The sequence below is a fragment of the Lipophrys pholis genome (assembly GCF_963383615.2).
Source record: "Lipophrys pholis genome assembly, chromosome: 10".
Lineage (NCBI taxonomy): Eukaryota > Metazoa > Chordata > Actinopteri > Blenniiformes > Blenniidae > Lipophrys > Lipophrys pholis.
This window is the reverse complement of record NC_137640.1, coordinates 16,526,526-16,545,039: the sequence shown is the minus strand read 5'-3', so window position 1 is coordinate 16,545,039 and position 18,514 is coordinate 16,526,526. Positions and strand designations below refer to the sequence as shown.

Genomic DNA, 18,514 nt, shown 5'->3' with positions numbered 1-18,514 from the left:
TGTGTCCATGACGGTCTGCCACTGACGTACGTGCCTTCATTCGTTTCAGAGGATTATTCATTTCCTTTTGAAGTGAGGCAGCTCGCCCGGCAAGGAAGGTCTGAAAGGCGGCTGAGAGCAGGCTTTCATACTTTTCCAACAGCAGCTTGTCGTCTGGGGGGTAAATACGTCTGTAGGCCGCAGAGACAGTGGGAGAAAGGCAAGGAGAGTGAGGGAGGAGTGACAAAAAAAGGAGAAAGAAAAGACAAAGACAAAATGTTATCAATGTGGGGAGAAAGGAGAGGTGTGAAAATGATATAGATATTGAAAGAAAGCATAAAGGGGATGTTGAGTGTGATGGTGTGGAAAAAAGAAACATTGGGTTGAAGTGAAATTAGGAGCAGTTACAGAATTGAGAAAGAAGTAGTATTGAGACATAGAATACAAGGGGACAAAGCAGAAGGATGGCAAAATGAGGAAGAGATAAAGAAATGATCAGAAAAAAGACCATAGTCTCAGGGATAGAAGGCCAGAAAGAGGAAAAAAACACGATAAAAGAAAAGGTGAATAGATGGAATGAGGGAGAGCAGAAAATAGCGGTGGGTAGATAAAAATACAAGAAAGGGGGGGGGGGGGGGGGGGATTACAGGAGAAATTCATTTAAACCTGAATGGTAAAATGGGGTGACAGAAGAAAGACAAGTGGAAGGATCGAGTAAAAACAATGAAGGAGGGAGCCAAGAGAAAACACAGAAAGGAAAGTCTTTATGGAGAGCTTTGTTTGAAAACTTTCCAAACTTGACTTGCATGCTTTTTTTTACCTATTGAAAGTTGCTTTGTACACTCAATATTCCAATCTGAGATGTGCATTTTGGTGTTTCACATATCCTTTGTCCATGCACTCAAGACTAAACTAACAGTGTTCAGTGTTTATCTTCGGCCCAGGGGGGATTAGAACAATGTATAAACATCGGCCTGATTAGCCACTAATACGTCTCCAAACTCCGCTGTGTTATCACTTTGGCCATCACATCAAAACAACGTTCATGTTCTAATCAGAATAATGTCAAAAATATATATTTTGGCATTTGCAAAGACATTGCAAAGAGCCAAACTATTATACTAAATCAAAAGGATTTTAAAACATCTCTGACATATTTACATAGCTGCTTATCTAAACAAAAAATATACAGCTTGATGAAGTGCCTCTAAAGCAGCAGTAAATACACTACAAAAAGGAGACTTTTATGAATAAGGACTGAAACGCTATTAGTACTGAGCTAGTCTTGTATTATATGTGAGGTTGAATTATAGTTCAAGTGCAATGCCAGGCTCAACAATTTCCACCATTAAAATATGTACTGCACCCCATCTGCCATTTACAGCTTTATGCAGTTACCGTTTCGCGTGCATGATTTCCATACTGTTGAGGTTGACCTAGTTCGATGTGTTAATTTCGTTACTGCAGTTCAGATCAAGACTGCTGAGACCTGAACCAAACACTTCAGTGTCTTTATATTTTTCAGCTACTTTTCTGAGGTGATTTTCCTTCATGGTGCATGGACCTGGATCTTCTATCCCCTGAGACACATGCTAGAAAACGATGAAAAGCTCTCTTCATAATAGTTCAATAAACGACACAGAAGCTGTAGCATATGAAAAGAGACATAACCCTTTTTTCTTTTTTTTTTATGAGAGTGGGATAATCCAATTAGAAGGCTCGGCTTACGGTCAAGATTTAATTGACTGTGCAGTCTTTTTGGAAACCTCTCCTCCTGAACAAATTCATAGATGATTCTTCAAAATTAAAAAGAAAAAAAAAAAAGTATTCACACTTTGGATTCTTAGATGGATCCTTCATTTTGCATTAATCTAAAACATCTTTTTTTTTTTTTGCAGCCATGTAATACCTTTAGTGGTCCTCTGATGTCTAGTGCTTATGTGTCAAATTAACAGCAACCACCAGCTGATGCTCACTTCAATGTCAAAGGTCTCTCATACAGGTTGCCTGTAATAGCTGAATGTAAGTAAGTTCATTACCCAAACTCATCTAATGAGAAGCAATGTGTTAATCAGACTTCAATGCTGAGCCATCACACCATTTGAATGCTAAGAGGTCTATATTAGGCGTGCTCCAGACAGACCTCGGCCTGTCTGATTGACTGTCTGACTGCCTGTCGAAAAAGAGGAAGGAGGTGACAGCACTTCATGCAAGCCCAGATCAGCATTCCCACTAGCCAGTAAGTCAAGTGATGAGTCAAGAAGTCATTCAGACAGCTTGAACGCCGTGTGTGTGTGCGTGTGTGTGTGAGTGTGGGAGAGAGAGAGAGAGAGAGAGAGAGAGAGAGAGAGAGAGAGAGAGAGATGTTATGTCTGTGCAAAATATCAGGAGTGAGGGGACATGGAGGCTAATACACATGTGTATTGCTGGACAGAAGGAAAAAAACAAGAAAAATCAACAGAATCAGTCTATTTACTGATCCTAAAGAATTATTTGAATGGATAGTTGAAGAATTAATGAATGTTGAGTTTGAAGAAAAAAAGAGTACATCAGTGGGCAAAAAAAAAAAAAAGAGGGAGAATATCTTTCATCTGTCAAACAAGTATGTCTGCCAATTCAAGTGTCTATAATCCAGCAAAGTTAAACTTATGTGCTGGAATATATTACTGTAAAACGTGTCATAACATCCTATATGTGGTCTAGTGTATTGGTTCATCTCTCCATTTAACATATGTTAAACATATTTCTTTCATATATCGTTTATTCTTCTGAGAGCTTGTTGCTTGGCAAATACATAAATGTAAGCTGCTGACACAAAGACAGTGGGTGGAGCTTGTGGGCCAGGCAGCCTCCTCTGCACTGGTTTTATATTCTGTCTTACCTGTAGTTCCCCAGATGTTGCTTTTCATGTTCTTCCCTGGAAATCTGCTTACGAACCTGTGCCAATCGTTCTTTCTGAAAAAGAAAGATGAAATCTTCAAGAAAAATCCAAACTCTCACAGCTGGTGACCCGACTAAATATTTTGCCAGAATTTCTGAAGAGAAATAATAGAGCCATGTGAAGAAAAACAGGGTGCAGAAGGAGCCTCGCTCATCGGTGACTCATAATTCATCCCATTTACTCACCTATTAGTATATTACAAAAGTATAATTGTGGAGCTCAGTTTAGCATAAAATAGGGAGGAGGAGACCACTCGCTTACTAGCATAGCAAAATCATTGAGTAATGAGTTAATGTACCTTCAATAGACCAGAACAGGGTTCTTGCACTTCATCCAGTACAGCACTCAAAGATGAGGTGATACCCTTTAAAAAAAAAAAAAAAAAAAAAGTGCCTCCTCACTATCTCCCTATTCCGCTGATGACTGCTGTGGCTAATCAAAAGGCTAATCAAAGAGTGTGGGAGGCGCTGACGTACGAGTAGCTGCCACTTTATCCCATATAGATGAGAAAAGCTCCCCTGACTCCTTCATTTCACTTCAAGAAAAAAAATCTTTAAATGTAAGCTTGTCTCAGATAACTTTGACTCTTTTGACACAGAGTACGAAGGCAGTGAAAATGATCTTTTTTGGATGAACTTTTTCTGTGATTTCAAGCTTCAACTTGTATTTAAAGTGTATAATACACTTGTGTATTATACACTTCATTAGACTGTTGGAACTGTCACAAATTTCATGTTTGTTTTCTTTCTAAGTATCCGTGTGTTTACCAGAAGTCTCTTATGTAATGTCTGTGTCTAAACATATCTCCAATATCTATCTTTTCTTAATACTCTGGAGCAGAACTAGTGCTGAGCTTTATTTGCAGAAACTGAAATGAATAGAATAGAATAGAATAGAATAGAATAGAATAGAAATACTGTATTTTTCCCAGAGGGAAATTCGTTGTAGCATTGCTCCACACAGAAAAAACACACAGAACAAAAGTTGAAATGCCAATAAAACAGAATACAAATTTGATAAGTAATATTGAGTCTTAATATAAACAGGGGAAAAGGGACAAATTGTGACTGGTACAGGAATCGAAAATTAAATTCACAGAAAAAACGCAATAACCACTATTTACAAGGAAGAACTAAAGCGCCTTTTGGCTACAGGCAGGAAGGAACTTATGTGGCATTCTATACTGCATTCTGGTGGAATCAGTCTGTTGCTAAAGGTGCTCCTACTGCTGACCAGAATATCATGGAGGGAGTGAGAATCATTGTTCACAATGGACCTCAAGTTTGAACCGAATCCTGCTCTCTGAGACCGCTCTTGGGACTTCCTCTAACTTCGGTCCAGCACTTTCAACTCGTCCATTGTATTCCCCAGCAATCTTACGTTCCCCATGATGAGAGACGGGAGACACAGCTTGAAACTCCTCTTCTGCGCCTAACGCCATCGTCTCTCATGTTGCGATACATCTGGGTTTTTTTAGGGTGCTTCGTTTCCCCTCTGGATCCCCTACATGTCTTCTTCCCAGCCTCCTCTGGGAGGTCCAAGAGGTTCTGAATGTCCGAAGGATTTACACCAATGCTGACTGGCCTGAGGGCATCTGTTCCCTCGTGAACAGAAGCCAGCCGACCATCGGAAAGTAAACAGTGTGAAAAGAAAAGTCCAGTAACAATTAAGTCTGATAAAAAGGGCATGTTGGATAAAATGGAGAAAAGCTCACCAACACACCAGGAAGAATGACTCCATAAATGATGAAAAAAGTTGAAATAAAGCAAAAAGCAAGAAGAAAAAGCTGCATGAGTTTTGCGCACACGCACTGCCACTCCTGATTTGTACCTGAGGACCATTGCTGCACAACTTTTGTGTTGTTCCCGAGACCAGATTTGAATATTTGGGTGCGGAAACAAATGGGGTTTGTTATCGAGGCCACATTTAAGAAGCACTACTGTACAAAGATGACTGGTACCCTACTACACTTCCATTGGTCAGTAGTCAGCAGCTTAGTGTTTTTAGCGTGTGTCTCACCAGTTCTTCTCGTCTTCGTTCTAATGTGTGACGTTGTTTCTCCCAGTCTGACGAGGCAGCTGAGAGCTTCTTCATGGAGCCATGTCCGTAGAGCCGTCTCTGAGCTTCCGCTTTCTGCTGGGCCAGGTTGCGTTTCTTATCACTGGCTCTGAATCAACATGGAACAAGTGAGAAAATAAAAATGAGAATACCTGTAAGTAAACTATTATTACTATTTATTTATTTTTTTCCCTAACAATATCGTGCTTGCGTGCAATGGTTGTTTGAGAATATAGTAAAAATAGATACTACTCAGCAAAGAGCTCAGACGTTCAAAGACACAGAATGCTGTAAGCCAGGCGTCTCAAACTCAGATCCCGGAGGGCTGCAGCCCTGCATGTTATCCACAGCTCTCTGCTTCAACACGGCTGATTGCAATGAGTGGCTCGTTTTCTGGCTTTGTGCTGAGTGAGGTGATGAACCGTCAGGATATTCAGGTGTGTTAAAGAAGGGAGACATGGAAACCTGATCTGAGTTTGACACCCCTGCTGTAAACTATAAGGTCTGACAGTTTGTGGACCTTCTCCTTCACTGATGGACTAACATGAATTTGTCTTTTGATCATCCAATCAATGTGACAGAAAAAAAAAAAGTCCCTCAAAAAAATCTACAACTACAAACAATGCAAGATGTAAACAAACCCTGAGATAAGCAGACAGCTAATTCTGAACAAGCGAGGCAATGCAGTTTGGAAAAAGGGTAATTCATTTTAGTCAATCACTGGCCCTTTAAATTGGATATTGAGTGCTGTTGGCGGTCTGAGGTTTATCAATGTCCGGCCGGGTCTGAATTGATCCCATTTGATACAGTTGGTGTTGTGAGCAGAGACAAGAGCCAATCCCACTTCAGCACACCACCAACCCCTCCTTCTGGGAACGTGAAGTCATGACTATATAAGGAAAAAGTGAGCAAAGAACTAAAACCTCACTCCCTCTGACATGAACATAAGTAGTCTGTCTAGAATAAAGAGAATCCTGCTGCCTTTCAAAGCCTCCTAGAATTTATTTATCATGATCAAAAAACAACAAACGCTTCCTTTTAATTTGTGAGAACACAGCGAAAATCAGCAAGGACACTAATCATTTTTGAAAAGAGATTTTTTTTTTTTTTGCCAGTCAAACAGGGGCAGGACGATGGAGAGAGTTTTTATGTGGGCTGGCTGCACAATGCACAACGCTCGGCCAAAGTAGATATATGGTGCCACGTGTAATTACTCCATTGTGTCTGTTTGTGCAATTATGTGTTTGTGAATGTGTGTAACTAGTAGAACCACAGCTATATTTAGAGCTGTAAGAGAAGGACAAGCACAGAGATAAAACAAGGGCAGAGATCCAGAGGTCTAGTGTGAAATGATCAATCAGACGGCAGACTTACTCTAGCAAGGGGGCAGAAAAGCATGCCAGTACGCACGCACGCACGCACGTCTGACTGAGCACAATAAAGGAATACTGTGGCTTTGTCTTTGTGTCCAAAAAAAACACACAAATTCAAACCTCCTGTCATAGGAACGCAAATGCTTCAAGTGTTTAATTATTCTAAAACCAAAGCCTGAACATGACTAAATTCCATTGAGGGGGGTTTTCAAGGTTACTAAACAAAGAGATTGATTTGAATCTTCATGCATTTCCTGTCCTATAAAGTGTGTCGTCACATGAGTTTTAGATGATCGATTTATTTGATGTATTGTACTCCTGGGTCTGAACTGATTGCATATATCTTCATACACATGCTTTTGTGTACATGGCCATTGCAGAAAAATGTACCTAATGTTGAGGAGTTTCAGAGCATTGAGCAGTGCCCCTTTCTTCACATCATAATCAATCTTCTGATCGGTCCCAAAGCTCGGCGCTCGATTGATCTGCCACAGAACAGAGAAGAGAAAACAAGTACATTTGAAATGGTCTTCTTTTTTGGTTGTTTTCAGTTCAGCAAAGAAAAATGCCCTGCAATGAAAAAAAATGGATTTAGGGCATATTCATACAAAAAAGTAAACCTGTTGACACTAGAAAAGGAAGAAAGAAGAACAGGAAAAAAAAAAAAAAAAGAAAGACACAGAGACATGGATGGTGACTTTTCTTCACTTTGAAGGACACTTTGTAGCCGTTAGCCTTTGCCTTGCCATACGTTCTGTCCGTCACTTTGTCCTGCATATGTTTGGCCATGCAGAACAGCCTGACTCTGTGTGTGTGTGTGTGTGTGTGTGTGTGTGTGTGTGTGTGTGTGTGTGTGTGTGTGTGTGTGTGTGTGTGTGTGTGTGTGTGTGTGTGTGTGTGTGTGTGTGTGTGTGTGTGTGTGTGTGTGTGTGTGTGTGTGTGTGTGTGTGTGTGTGTGTGTGTGTGTGTGTAAACAGATTGTGTAGGTTAAACACTCACCACATAAGTGACCCTGGTCGATGGCAAAGTAACCTAAGTATGATGGTTGCAGCCTAATAGAGCAACACCCTGCCAATGGCACCATTATACCTGACACAACAAATCAATTATTTTACTTTTTGTGAGGTCCCCCGTTTCACCCGTGTTTCATGTGTATAAAGACATTATCTGACACCAGATTAGGATTAGGTAATTCAGGGAAGAGCAGAGAAAGGGCATATGAACCAGCAACTCTAACTAGAATGGTGTGCTAATAGGAAGTAACTTCAATTGACGATGCAACCGATGCCGGCAGAAACAATGGCTCAGATTAATAAACTTGGATTTTTCAGATGGTCCCCGAAGCCCTTTACACTGTTAATCACGTTCACTCATCACAAACATGTGCTGCTAAAACAATTGTAAACATTTTCAAATGCGGGTAAAGGGACACACGTGCACATGCTTAACAGTGCAACTTTGGTGATGTTTCCTCAAACCAGTTTTATGTACAGTTCACAGTCTCAAAAGATTCAGCAATTTAAAGACACAAGTCTTTAAATGGCTTGTAAACAAGTATTCTTCCGTATGATCACTACATCACAGTTCATCGCAAACAGAAATTTCTTTCAGACCTATTTCTTCATATAGAAACGTACAGTAGATTGATTCATCATTTCATCAGTTTTCTTAAGAGAGCAAATGCTCACTTACTCCAAAGTGCCCTGAAATACACACATACATTATTATGACCACCTGGCTAAAATTCTGTAGGTTCTGTTTTGATAGCTCCATACACAACAAACTGTCATCAATAGTTTATTCTGACATCTTTGTATCGGAACCACTATCACCTTCTGCAGCTACTGGAAATACAGAAGCTTACTGGGATTGGACCATGCAGACCAGCATTCACTCACCACTAATACACAATATTTGGATGACACTTCCTGCTTCCTGTAAATGTGACACAGCTTATGGACATCACACTGATTTTGAGTATATTAACATGCAAGATGTGCAACTTCTTAACAGTCCTGTTTCCAAGCGATTGTTTCCCTCATAGTCAGCAGGTCCAGTTCACCCAGATCTGGCATGAAGCATACTGCCCACTGGTATCACTTCTCCGCTGAAGGACACTGCCAAGGAATACCTGCCTGCAGACACCACGCCTCCAGATCCACTTGCAGCCCGCTGCCTTTGTGTGAAAGTCACAAAGGTAAAGGCTAAATATGGCTTCCAGCAGCTTCCTTTCTGGTCTGTTGTCTCCTCAGTCTGGCATAAGCTACTGAAGGACGCGGTAAAGTGGCATGCAGGAGGCACTCATCACCGGGCCGAGTGTTACTATCACGATCATTGAAAAAGTACACTTCATTCTAGTTGTCTATTAAGAGGGTGATTTTACATGAGTGTTTTATTGCGATATCCTTCTGCCGTCCGAAAGTGACGGAAAAATGTTTTAATGAATTTATTAATTTGCTAAGCTGAGCAGCTGTGGTAAGATTTTATCTCTAGTCTCCTCCCTTCCTAGCCCATAAAGCATCGTGCTTTAGCAGACTCCTAAGAATACCTGCTTCCAATACATCTCCACTACACATTTGGTCTTATTGAGAGTTTTAACCTGTTCTGGACATGCCTCTTTTTCTTCAGGGCCAACATAGTACACTATGTAGCAGGTAGCCATGTGTAGGCTTTAAATGTCCAACACGCAGTGATTGACTTTTACCCCACTCTTCCTCCATCATATCCCCACAGATCTCCACCAGTATGCCTTACTATACTCTTCATGGACCTGCAGCTTCAAACAACCCACCACCAGCTTGCAAGTTTCAGTTCCACTTAGGGAGGTTAACACAGGCTCTACTTTTGAGGTTAGGAATAAAACTTTTTCCATTTAATGAAGCTTACAGTAAGGGTTAGTTTAAGCCATCCTTTATAATTTTCTAAATAAGCTGCTATAGGTTTCCTCTCCTGTAGTCTGCGATCTCTCTGTATCTTCCTGAATCATCTTAGACAGAGAAACGGAATGGTCAGAGCCTCCTGCCCCCATCTCATTTGCAGCAAATGAACTTGACATTCTGTTTGTTGCCTTTTGCTTTCTGTCTCTATCCTATCATTTACTCTCTTTCTATCCTTTGAACCTAACAAAAACAGCAGCAAGCCGCCGCCTCTGAGCCTGGTTTGGCAAAGTGTTTACCGGTTAAAAAAGAGATTTTCTTTTTTACCATCGCCAAAGCTTGCTCAAGTGGAATAATTGAGTTTTTCTCAGGGAAAGTGCCTTGATATGATTATGTTGTTTTTGGTACTATATAAATAAAATACAATTTTATGTTGATCAATTGCCCAATTGCAACTATTATCACAGTTAAATCCTATTAAAGAAAAGCTTCTGCACAGTAAAAGATCAAACCTACGCACCAGGGCACTAGACAACAATTCACAGACAACCTTTAAAATAAGTATTTCTAATGTTTATTCTGTTACACAAGATTTTCAATGATGACCTGATTTGAAGATCAACTGTCTATTTTTAACAGAAACATGAATGGACCAGCAGTTCTCATCAGCAGTACCACATTTGAGTTTTACACTTTCTATTTAAGGATAGTGCATCAACTGTGTCAAATTATTTAGTTATCAAGCTAATTTTACTTGATGAGTATTCCGCCTTTGAGTATTATGGCTTTGTTTTTAGCAGCCCGCTGACAGCAACTTTTAATAAACTAAACTAATCATACTTCCTTAATCCCCTTGGGGAAAGTCCTTTTTCGCATTGACTAAATTTATTTCTAGGGTGCAGAGGTGCAGCCACATCCCGGCACTCCAGGGAGCTGATGGAGGTCAAGGGTCATGCTGAGGGGCCCAGTGGTGATCTGTACACAGTGGGGATCTATCTGCCAAGTCCACCGCTCTAACCACTGGCCCACTTTTCTGAGAGTTTCGCAATAATTGACACTTATTACAATAGAACTGACATATCCAGTGATATCAACATACAAATAAACAAACAATGAGAGCATTTATTAAGAGGAGGCCTGTGTGCAAACTATGACGAAGCACTGTCTGACTCTGTAGGTCGCTACAAATACTACTGACCCTGCAAAAGGGCTCTGGTGATTTTCCCATCACAGCAAATGGGGATATAAGGAAAATGAAAAGAGAGTGCAGAATAACTGAAAGAACATGGAGGATAAACAAATTATTGATTAAGTATTAAATATTTCAAGGACAAATACAATTATATAATAGTTGAGGGGGAGAAGGCAAACTATAATTATTTTGCCATCATAATTTTCAATCATAAAATTGACCCCATAGTCAACCCCCCCCAAAAATTAAAGACCAAATTCAATCAACTTAATAAATACAGAAACTCTGTTCCTGAATTGTTTTGTGCAAAAAAATTGCAGTCCATTTTAGGAGCAAAATCAACTTTAAGAATCCATAATGTTTGTAAAAGATCAGAACATTGTATATGACTTTATCAGACCAGATATTTGATTCAAATAATACTGAAAATTGGCTTTCACCTAAGGAAACAATGGATAATTTCAAAACACTTTTCTCAACCAAAGAAAACGATCTGAATCACAGACTGATGTTATTTATATTTTGTCCATGAATACTTATTAAATAATTCCAAATGGTCTGCCCACTTATCTCATAGCTTCTCTCCTGGCTGTGCTGCTTCCATACTTGTAGTTCCGTGTTAAAGCGTTTAACCAATTACATTTCAGCCATCGTCTGTTGCCAGGCGTTATTGAAATCTGCCTGCGGCCTTCACAGTCAATTCTGAAGGCGTCTGCAGCATAAAATAAGTGCCGATCACATTTTTTGCTTCAACTTATCAAATTTTGAGTTGGCAACTCAGCGCCTTCTAGAAGGTGTACGGCTACGTCAGGAGCCCGATGATTGGATCGTCAAACTTGACTCACCAGTGAAAGCGAACTGCATCTGTGGCGAGCTGCACAAGCAAAAATACAGTTGTGTTGATTTAATAGCGGGTTTGTCAACCTACAGTGAATGAGGGAGGAGGAGAAAGTGATTTGGTTATAGATTTATTGGTAAAGCCATTTTCAAGACAGATTTTTCAAGGGGGTCACTGAACACACCGCAGCGCTCCCCGAGCGTGAAGCGGGACCTTGCGGACTACCGGGCAACTTCACAGCAGGATTCTGGAGTATATTATTTCCCAAACAAAAGATTTCACGACCACGAAAAACTGACATTTCGTGTTTGTCACCCTCCTCGACCCCGGCAAGTTTTGGGAATAGCAAAGAAATTCCCTGAATGCAGCCCCCTTCAGCTGAACTCAGAGACATGGAGCATTTTGGATCCGTCCTGTTTAAGAACAGAACTGACTGTCATGTATGCCAGATGATTTATGAGGAACATCTCCCTCTGATCTCCTTGACCTTCTTCAGCAGAAGATACTGAGTCACAGCATGAGGCAGCTTCAATAGTGATAGAAAAGGACTTCTTGGTGGAACTGAAAAACACCGAAAATCTGTACAAATTATTGAGGAAAGAAAGCAGGATGGATTTTGTGTACAAATAATTATGAATTTGAGTTAAATGATGGAATTTTCCTTCATAATGTTACATTTTAATGAGGTTATTATTTATGCTTTTTTTTAATGCAGCTGAGCTTCAGAAGGAGAGTTGTGCAGTCCAGGTTTATTTCTAAAGTAAAGGCATTTATTCTGGCTACACAAGTATCTATCTGTGATTTATACTGCATTTCTGCATCATAACGTGACTTTTATGGCCATAAAAAAGTTATTGAGGGGTGGACGGATTCAGACTGAGCACTCCTGAAGGTCTGGGTCTGAAATGCACGGCCTGCCACTGTATTTTCCAGATACCAAATGTCCAAGGATTCCATGATTGGGGCCATAGTGGCGCAGTGGTTAGCGCTCTCGTCTGACAGCGAGAAGGTCATGGGTCTCTTGGTGTGAGTTTGCATGTTCTCCCCGTGGGTTTCCTCTCGGTACTCTGGTTTTCTTCCACAGAGCTAAGATATTAATAAAGTACATTAAAATAATAAAACATGATGTTCCCCAAGGCTCAATCTTGGATCCCTTTTTTTTTGTATTTTTACAGCCCATCTTGTTAAAGTAGCTACTTGTTTTATACTAGCCTGCTTTGCTTCGGCCTTACATGTCAGTATATAAACAATGGTTGTCTTTTATTGTATCAATTGTATCTGTGTTTTAGACATATTTCAACAATAATTGAAAACTAAGAGAAGACACAGGACCCAAACATGTCTGCTCAATAGATGACTGCTCGTAGCAGAAGTAGATGTCAGGCTCGAAATTCATCTTTCCCAGTGGGCCTAATCTGCAGTCAGAATGTGTTTTTGCATCAGAAACACTATCCGTCCTGTTCCTATCGCCTTTAATAAAAGCCGTTGGACACAGTTCAATACTTCAAAGCAACACAACAGACAATTGCAAGTCGTAATTTCAGCATGAGAGCAAAACTGAGCTAACTGAGATTCTATTGTGCACTATAGATCCACTTTTTCCAACCAGTCAAGAATGTGGGTAAAGGATGATTTAAAAAGCTCAGGAGAAAAACACATCACTTCGTAGCATCAAGTAATTTGAAACCACAAACTTTTGGGGGGGTTTGTTTCTCTGAAAACCAAGCCTCACAATGTGAAAGCTCTTTTAGACATATGAAGTGTATCTCAAATATTATGCGGCTACCTCTCCAACTCCATCCTTCTTTCTCTGTTGTTCTTTTCAAACTAACCATTGCTAATCCTGACACAGATGTGCTTACTGCGATATAGCTGATTTTGGAACAGTAAAGTAAAAAATAATATTTACATCACAACCAACCAGAAACTGACAGAACCATAGCGTATTCAGCCATACACTGGGTAGGCTAAAGAAAGCTGTGACTACTGAAAGATTAGGTATTAGCCATCTGTTAAAAAATTTGTTTAAATAATTTACCTTCTGGATAGGTATAACAAAACTAGTAAAACTGATACAAATATCCTTGACAGTCTGAGGTGGCTAGTGATGGTAGACACGTCCATCTATAAAGAGTAGAAATGTGATTTTACAAAGAAACCTCCACGTGTGTAAATCTATGTGGCTGTGTGCATAAGCGCTCACAAGATTAAGAAATGTCATACTGAGTTGTAGCTGTCAGGGAAGTATTGGTACACTCTTCTTTGAGCCAGCACTGTTGGACTCTTCTCCAGTAGTGCAGACAATAGCTCCACAAATACCACAGGTGAGCTACTAAATTGTCCCCAGTATGAAAGTGGGTTTGTATGGACATGCCTTTCTGATGGTCTGTGAGCACCCATATGTGCGTTTTTGTGATACAGCAACCATTTATCACAAGGTGGGTGATGAATGTCTTCCAGCACAGAGAGAAAAATAAGAACAGAGACCATATCCAACTCTTTCACTCAATAGAAAGAGGTATACAATACATCCCTCTGTGCGCTAAGGACAGAGCTTCAATTCGATCTACTCACCGAAGACAAGAAAAAAAAAAAGGGAAAGAGGTCTGTTTTCATTTAGAGCGCTCCCCAATGTGACAGCCACAATGAAAAGAGTATGGCTTTAGAGCACCGTAGCCTATAGGTAACAGCCAGACTGGCAGTGATCCTTGTGACGGTTGTCTCGTTACCCGTCTTCATTTCTTAGTTTGATTCGCAGTGTCAACCTGTCACAGGATAGACTGGCATTGCACTACTCACTTTCTTTCTGTGTGCTTCCATAGTTTGGGAGGATTTCTTTTTTTTTTTTTTTGTCCCTCTCCTTCCATTCACTGCCTGTCGCACACTCCTCAATGGTTTCTATTCCCCACTCCATTTATTGATGTCTTCCACCATGTTTTGTAACTGGTCACCACCTCCTCCCCACCCACATCCCTCCCTTTTCTCGCTCCCTCTCATTCTCCGGTTGTTACTTCTCTTCATTCCACTCTCCACGTTTCTGTGTTCTCCTTTCCCTCTCTGGCAGAGGAAGTTGGGCCAGTCTGGTCCTAATGAACCCCTGCAGGCTACCAAAACCCCCACTCTGATTTCCTTAAGGGACTCTGGCAGGGTCGTACAAGAAGCAATCGTTGTTCCAAGACGCATTCAATAAAAGTGTCAGATGAAAAGATTACAAACTTCTTTTTACTGATCCTTTGATGTGTTTCAGTATCGGTATCGCATCAACATAGGCTGAACATCAATCAGTCAAGAAACAGAAGGAACACATCAGCCCGTAATTTTTCGCAGGACATATTTATCTTCATCTGATCATCCAATTAAAATATGCAGAGATCAAAAGATGATCTGCTGAACAGTAAAACTCTACCGAATATAGAACCATTTTTATGTCAGCATCTGGAGGTGTGATTGAGACGTAGAAGTAAGCCGTTATTGTTTAGAAAAGCAGCTGTGAAATAAAGGTTGTTGTAGCTGAGCCTCATTACTTTTTGAGCTGGCTGTTTTGTCTGAATTGTCTCAGAATTGCAAGTCGATCTACTGCTCTTTATTACAAGCCCTGAAGTACAAACAGAAAAGAGGAAACTGAACCTTCAAATTGTACATGGCTGATTTAATTTCATATACTCTATTAATTTTTGGACATAGGGCCTGTCTCACAGTGTTTTGCCCGGTGAGGCATGGGAGTAAGAAGCGTACTGCTTCAAGATATTTAGTTAGTAAATGGCAACCAAACAATAAAAGCAAACCCCAACAATAACATTGGTATTAAAATAGCAACAGGCCATTTTTGCATAACTACAGTGAAGGAACTGTATTCACACTATAGTGTGAGAGTCAAATTCCATCCTGCCACCATTCACTATCATCATATCAGTTATGAATAAATCTATGAATAAAAGAAAAAAAAAGAAAAACTTACTATGATAATATGATTCTTTCACTCATTGTTAGAAATGTAGTGGGCAACAAAATCTAAAGTTAATGCCTGTGGCTTTTTGACTACTAGTCTCACTTTAATAATATAGCAACAGCGCTAGATCAACAACAATCAGCTGCTTTATTTCCAAAAAAAATTGCTTCCTCACATCGACATTTATTCTGTGTCTGGAATACTCTCTAACACGAGTACAAGAGCTGCTCGTGATTAATCGGTTCAGAAAAACGACCCCCTCCCTTATTATTCCTGGCAGTGTGTAAACAACCGCTGCTTTGACAAGGCTCCCATTTTGCCCCGCACACTCAAGTATATCGGCACAGTTCAACCGCTGTCAGAATGGAGCGTTTGTTGCCACACAATGGTGGCAAGAGAAAGGGAGGCAGAGGGAGAGAGAGAACCCGAGCAGAGCGACAGAAAGACGGACAGCTGGCCGCCCTGTTGAGTTGCTCTCTTGTTTCAGCCGTCTTCTCAATCACGGTTCTGTTCTTTTTGTGGCATTTTACGTGGTCCTCTCGGACATGGGGAAACTTTAGCAGTGTGCCGGTAAAGGTCCTGGGAGCAAGAGTGCCAATGCTTTCGCTTCGCCACCAGTCAGCCTGACCTGCCTGACTGGTTGAGTGGCAGGCAGGGGTCAGCGAGTCTTGCCTTTGGAAGACATCACATCAAACAAGGCTACAAAGAATCAAAGGTTCACAACGTTGTGCAAAAAAAAAAAAAAAAAAGGTAAACATAGTAAAGAAGGTGCACACTAATGTGCACAAGAATATATCATGAAAGCTTTCCCTGAGGTGTAGCCATCCGTCATATACATGCACAAAATATATAATCCTCTCACACCACAATTCCATATGTCAGGTATAAATAGTTGATGCAGTTCATATTTCTTTTTCTAAATTGCATGCATGCGCACAAACAGACACAGTCACTGCTCGTGCCACACATGCCTGATGATAAATGACTAAATGTTGGGGTACGTTTTCAACTGCCCCAAATACAAAGCCTATGCACTCCTAATTTGATACTTATTCCATGAAATAGTCATGTTGGGGGAAATGGATGTGAATAGAGACAGACAGTCTCATACATCATTCTAATTATTCTTTAATAAACTGATTTTGAGCTCACAAGTCACTACTGCCACCTAGGGTTCACAAGTGGAAAGACACCCCATCAGAGGTAAGGGCACTGCCAGTGTACAGTTTAACAAGAATGAATCACACAAAGTTCCAAAGACGAATCAAAGGCAAAAGGAGAATGAAATATGGAAAAAGGGCAGGAGAGCCTCAGAATAATAACTGAGTGCATCAAACTGTATGTATTGTCTATCTATTTTCATCCTAAAATATTCAATCAAGAGGGGATGATAATTATTTGGAGAGCGCAGGTATCCAATAAATTCCTCTTTAATCATCCAGAATACACAATCATGTTTGACTCAGCTCTTGTCGGGGTTAGGAAAAATTTCTCAGATTTCTTGAAGAAATATAAATATGTAAAGAGCAGGCTCATTCTCTAAGCCCATGCTCTACAATTCTTTTGAAACAGCAACGGATTCGGTGACTACACTTAATTTCTATTCCACACAGTCCATTTTATGCAACATTTTACACAATTTATTCCAGACAAGAACAAAAACTCTTTTTTTTCAGTGTGTACACAAGCGGGCTGTGCGTGCGTTAGAAGGTGGGAAACAGTGATAATACTGTATGTGTTTGTTTCTACACGTCTGTGTGATTGTATGTGTTTACAGTTGCCAGTACAGACTACTTCCCACAAACACATCCCCAACAGAAACACACACACACATGCACTTCCACTCAAAAGAAAAGGAAGTCTGGATTATGTTGGCTGGGGTACGTACAAAACTCATCTTGAAACAATTGGAGACTGAGAACAGAATTAAAGTTGCAGGAAGGGGTGAAGAGAGGCAGAGAGGGGGGGGGGGGGGGGGGGGGTTGAAGACTCACCACACTTTGACAGAGCAGTCCAGCTGCAATCTGTTGACCTGTTGTTGTAATGCCCATTCACACATGCACAAACACTCAGAGATGCAGACGCTCTTAGACACAAACAAACCCATGGCACAGTTGACCTAACGAGGCCTGCCTCATAAGCTGCCAATCATTCTACACAACTGCCCCGAAGAGGGGAAGGACAGGAAGAAAAGGCCCAAAAAAAAAAGATGGATGGGGAAGTGGTGCTTAAGTTGTTTGTTTGTATCTCAATACAGAACTATGACAACTAAAGCACAATGGAACGGTTTCTTGACCCCGGCTTTTTTTCTGGCACAATTTTAATTGGTTTGTATATATGTTTTACACAGAAAAGCTTCCTGCCTCACTCACTGGACAAAAAGATGAGCTGTTGGCAGGAATTTGATCAGAGGCAAAGCAGAAAGTACACACACACACACACACACGCACACACGCACACACGCACACACACACACACACACACACACACACACACACACACACACACACACACACACACACACACACACACACACACACACACACACACACACACACACACACACACACACACTAGCCCTAACAACCATGCAATGCAGGTTTGTATGTAATTGTATGTAACCTCAACACCTTGACCTTTTTCACCTACATTTATGTAAACAACTTCACACAATTCAGCGAGCCAAAGCCTTTAATGAGGTTTGGGGCCTCTATGAATTGGCTTTTGTATAGGTTCCTGTTGATAGCCATCAGGACGTCATAAGAACAATAAATTGTACTTTTGTCATAATGTTTTGGCTATAAGGTGGACAATTTAAAATGGTAGTAGATAGAAAATGGGTGTGTGGATTCATCTAGACTTTTTCAGTCATTCACAGGACCACCAACAATAAGTTTGGCATTAAAAAAACATGAAAATTATCTGTACCGAATTTGACACTATTGGTTATGCTGCCTTACAAAACGTGGGCCAGGGAAACCAGGGAAAAGAAGGGGTAATAATGTTGTCCTACTGATATATTTTGCCATCCAGTAAATGGACTTCTTTTGAGTCATATTGGGTCTGAAGACACGTGGCGTTCTTTATCACTCACACATCCTAATTTTGATACACAAATATGTGCTTGCAGGATTTATAGATTTACAGAGTACATTTTGTTTCATGTGGTAGTTCCTGTAAACAAATTATCATTGACTGACATTGCAAGATTTCTTTTTCACCTCACAAAAAACTAAGAAAACACTCAATGAACCCATCAACACAAAAGGCTTTGGCTATAACAATAGAAGATACTGCAGACTGCATGT

At 40.5% G+C, this 18,514-nt stretch overlaps 1 protein-coding gene across 1 annotated transcript in view; it reads right to left on the bottom strand.

Moving 5' to 3' along the window:
- ttll7 (tubulin tyrosine ligase-like family, member 7) overlaps positions 1–18,514 on the bottom strand; it is a gene marked incomplete at both ends in the record, with an annotated part of 66,293 nt that overhangs the window by 30,120 nt on the left and 17,659 nt on the right. Inside the window, 4 exons of the mRNA XM_080472700.1 lie at positions 35–170; positions 2,861–2,934; positions 4,940–5,087; positions 6,742–6,836. Coding sequence (XP_080328826.1) covers positions 35–170; positions 2,861–2,934; positions 4,940–5,087; positions 6,742–6,836 — 453 coding nt within the window. The remainder of the gene's footprint in view (positions 1–34; positions 171–2,860; positions 2,935–4,939; positions 5,088–6,741; positions 6,837–18,514) is intronic.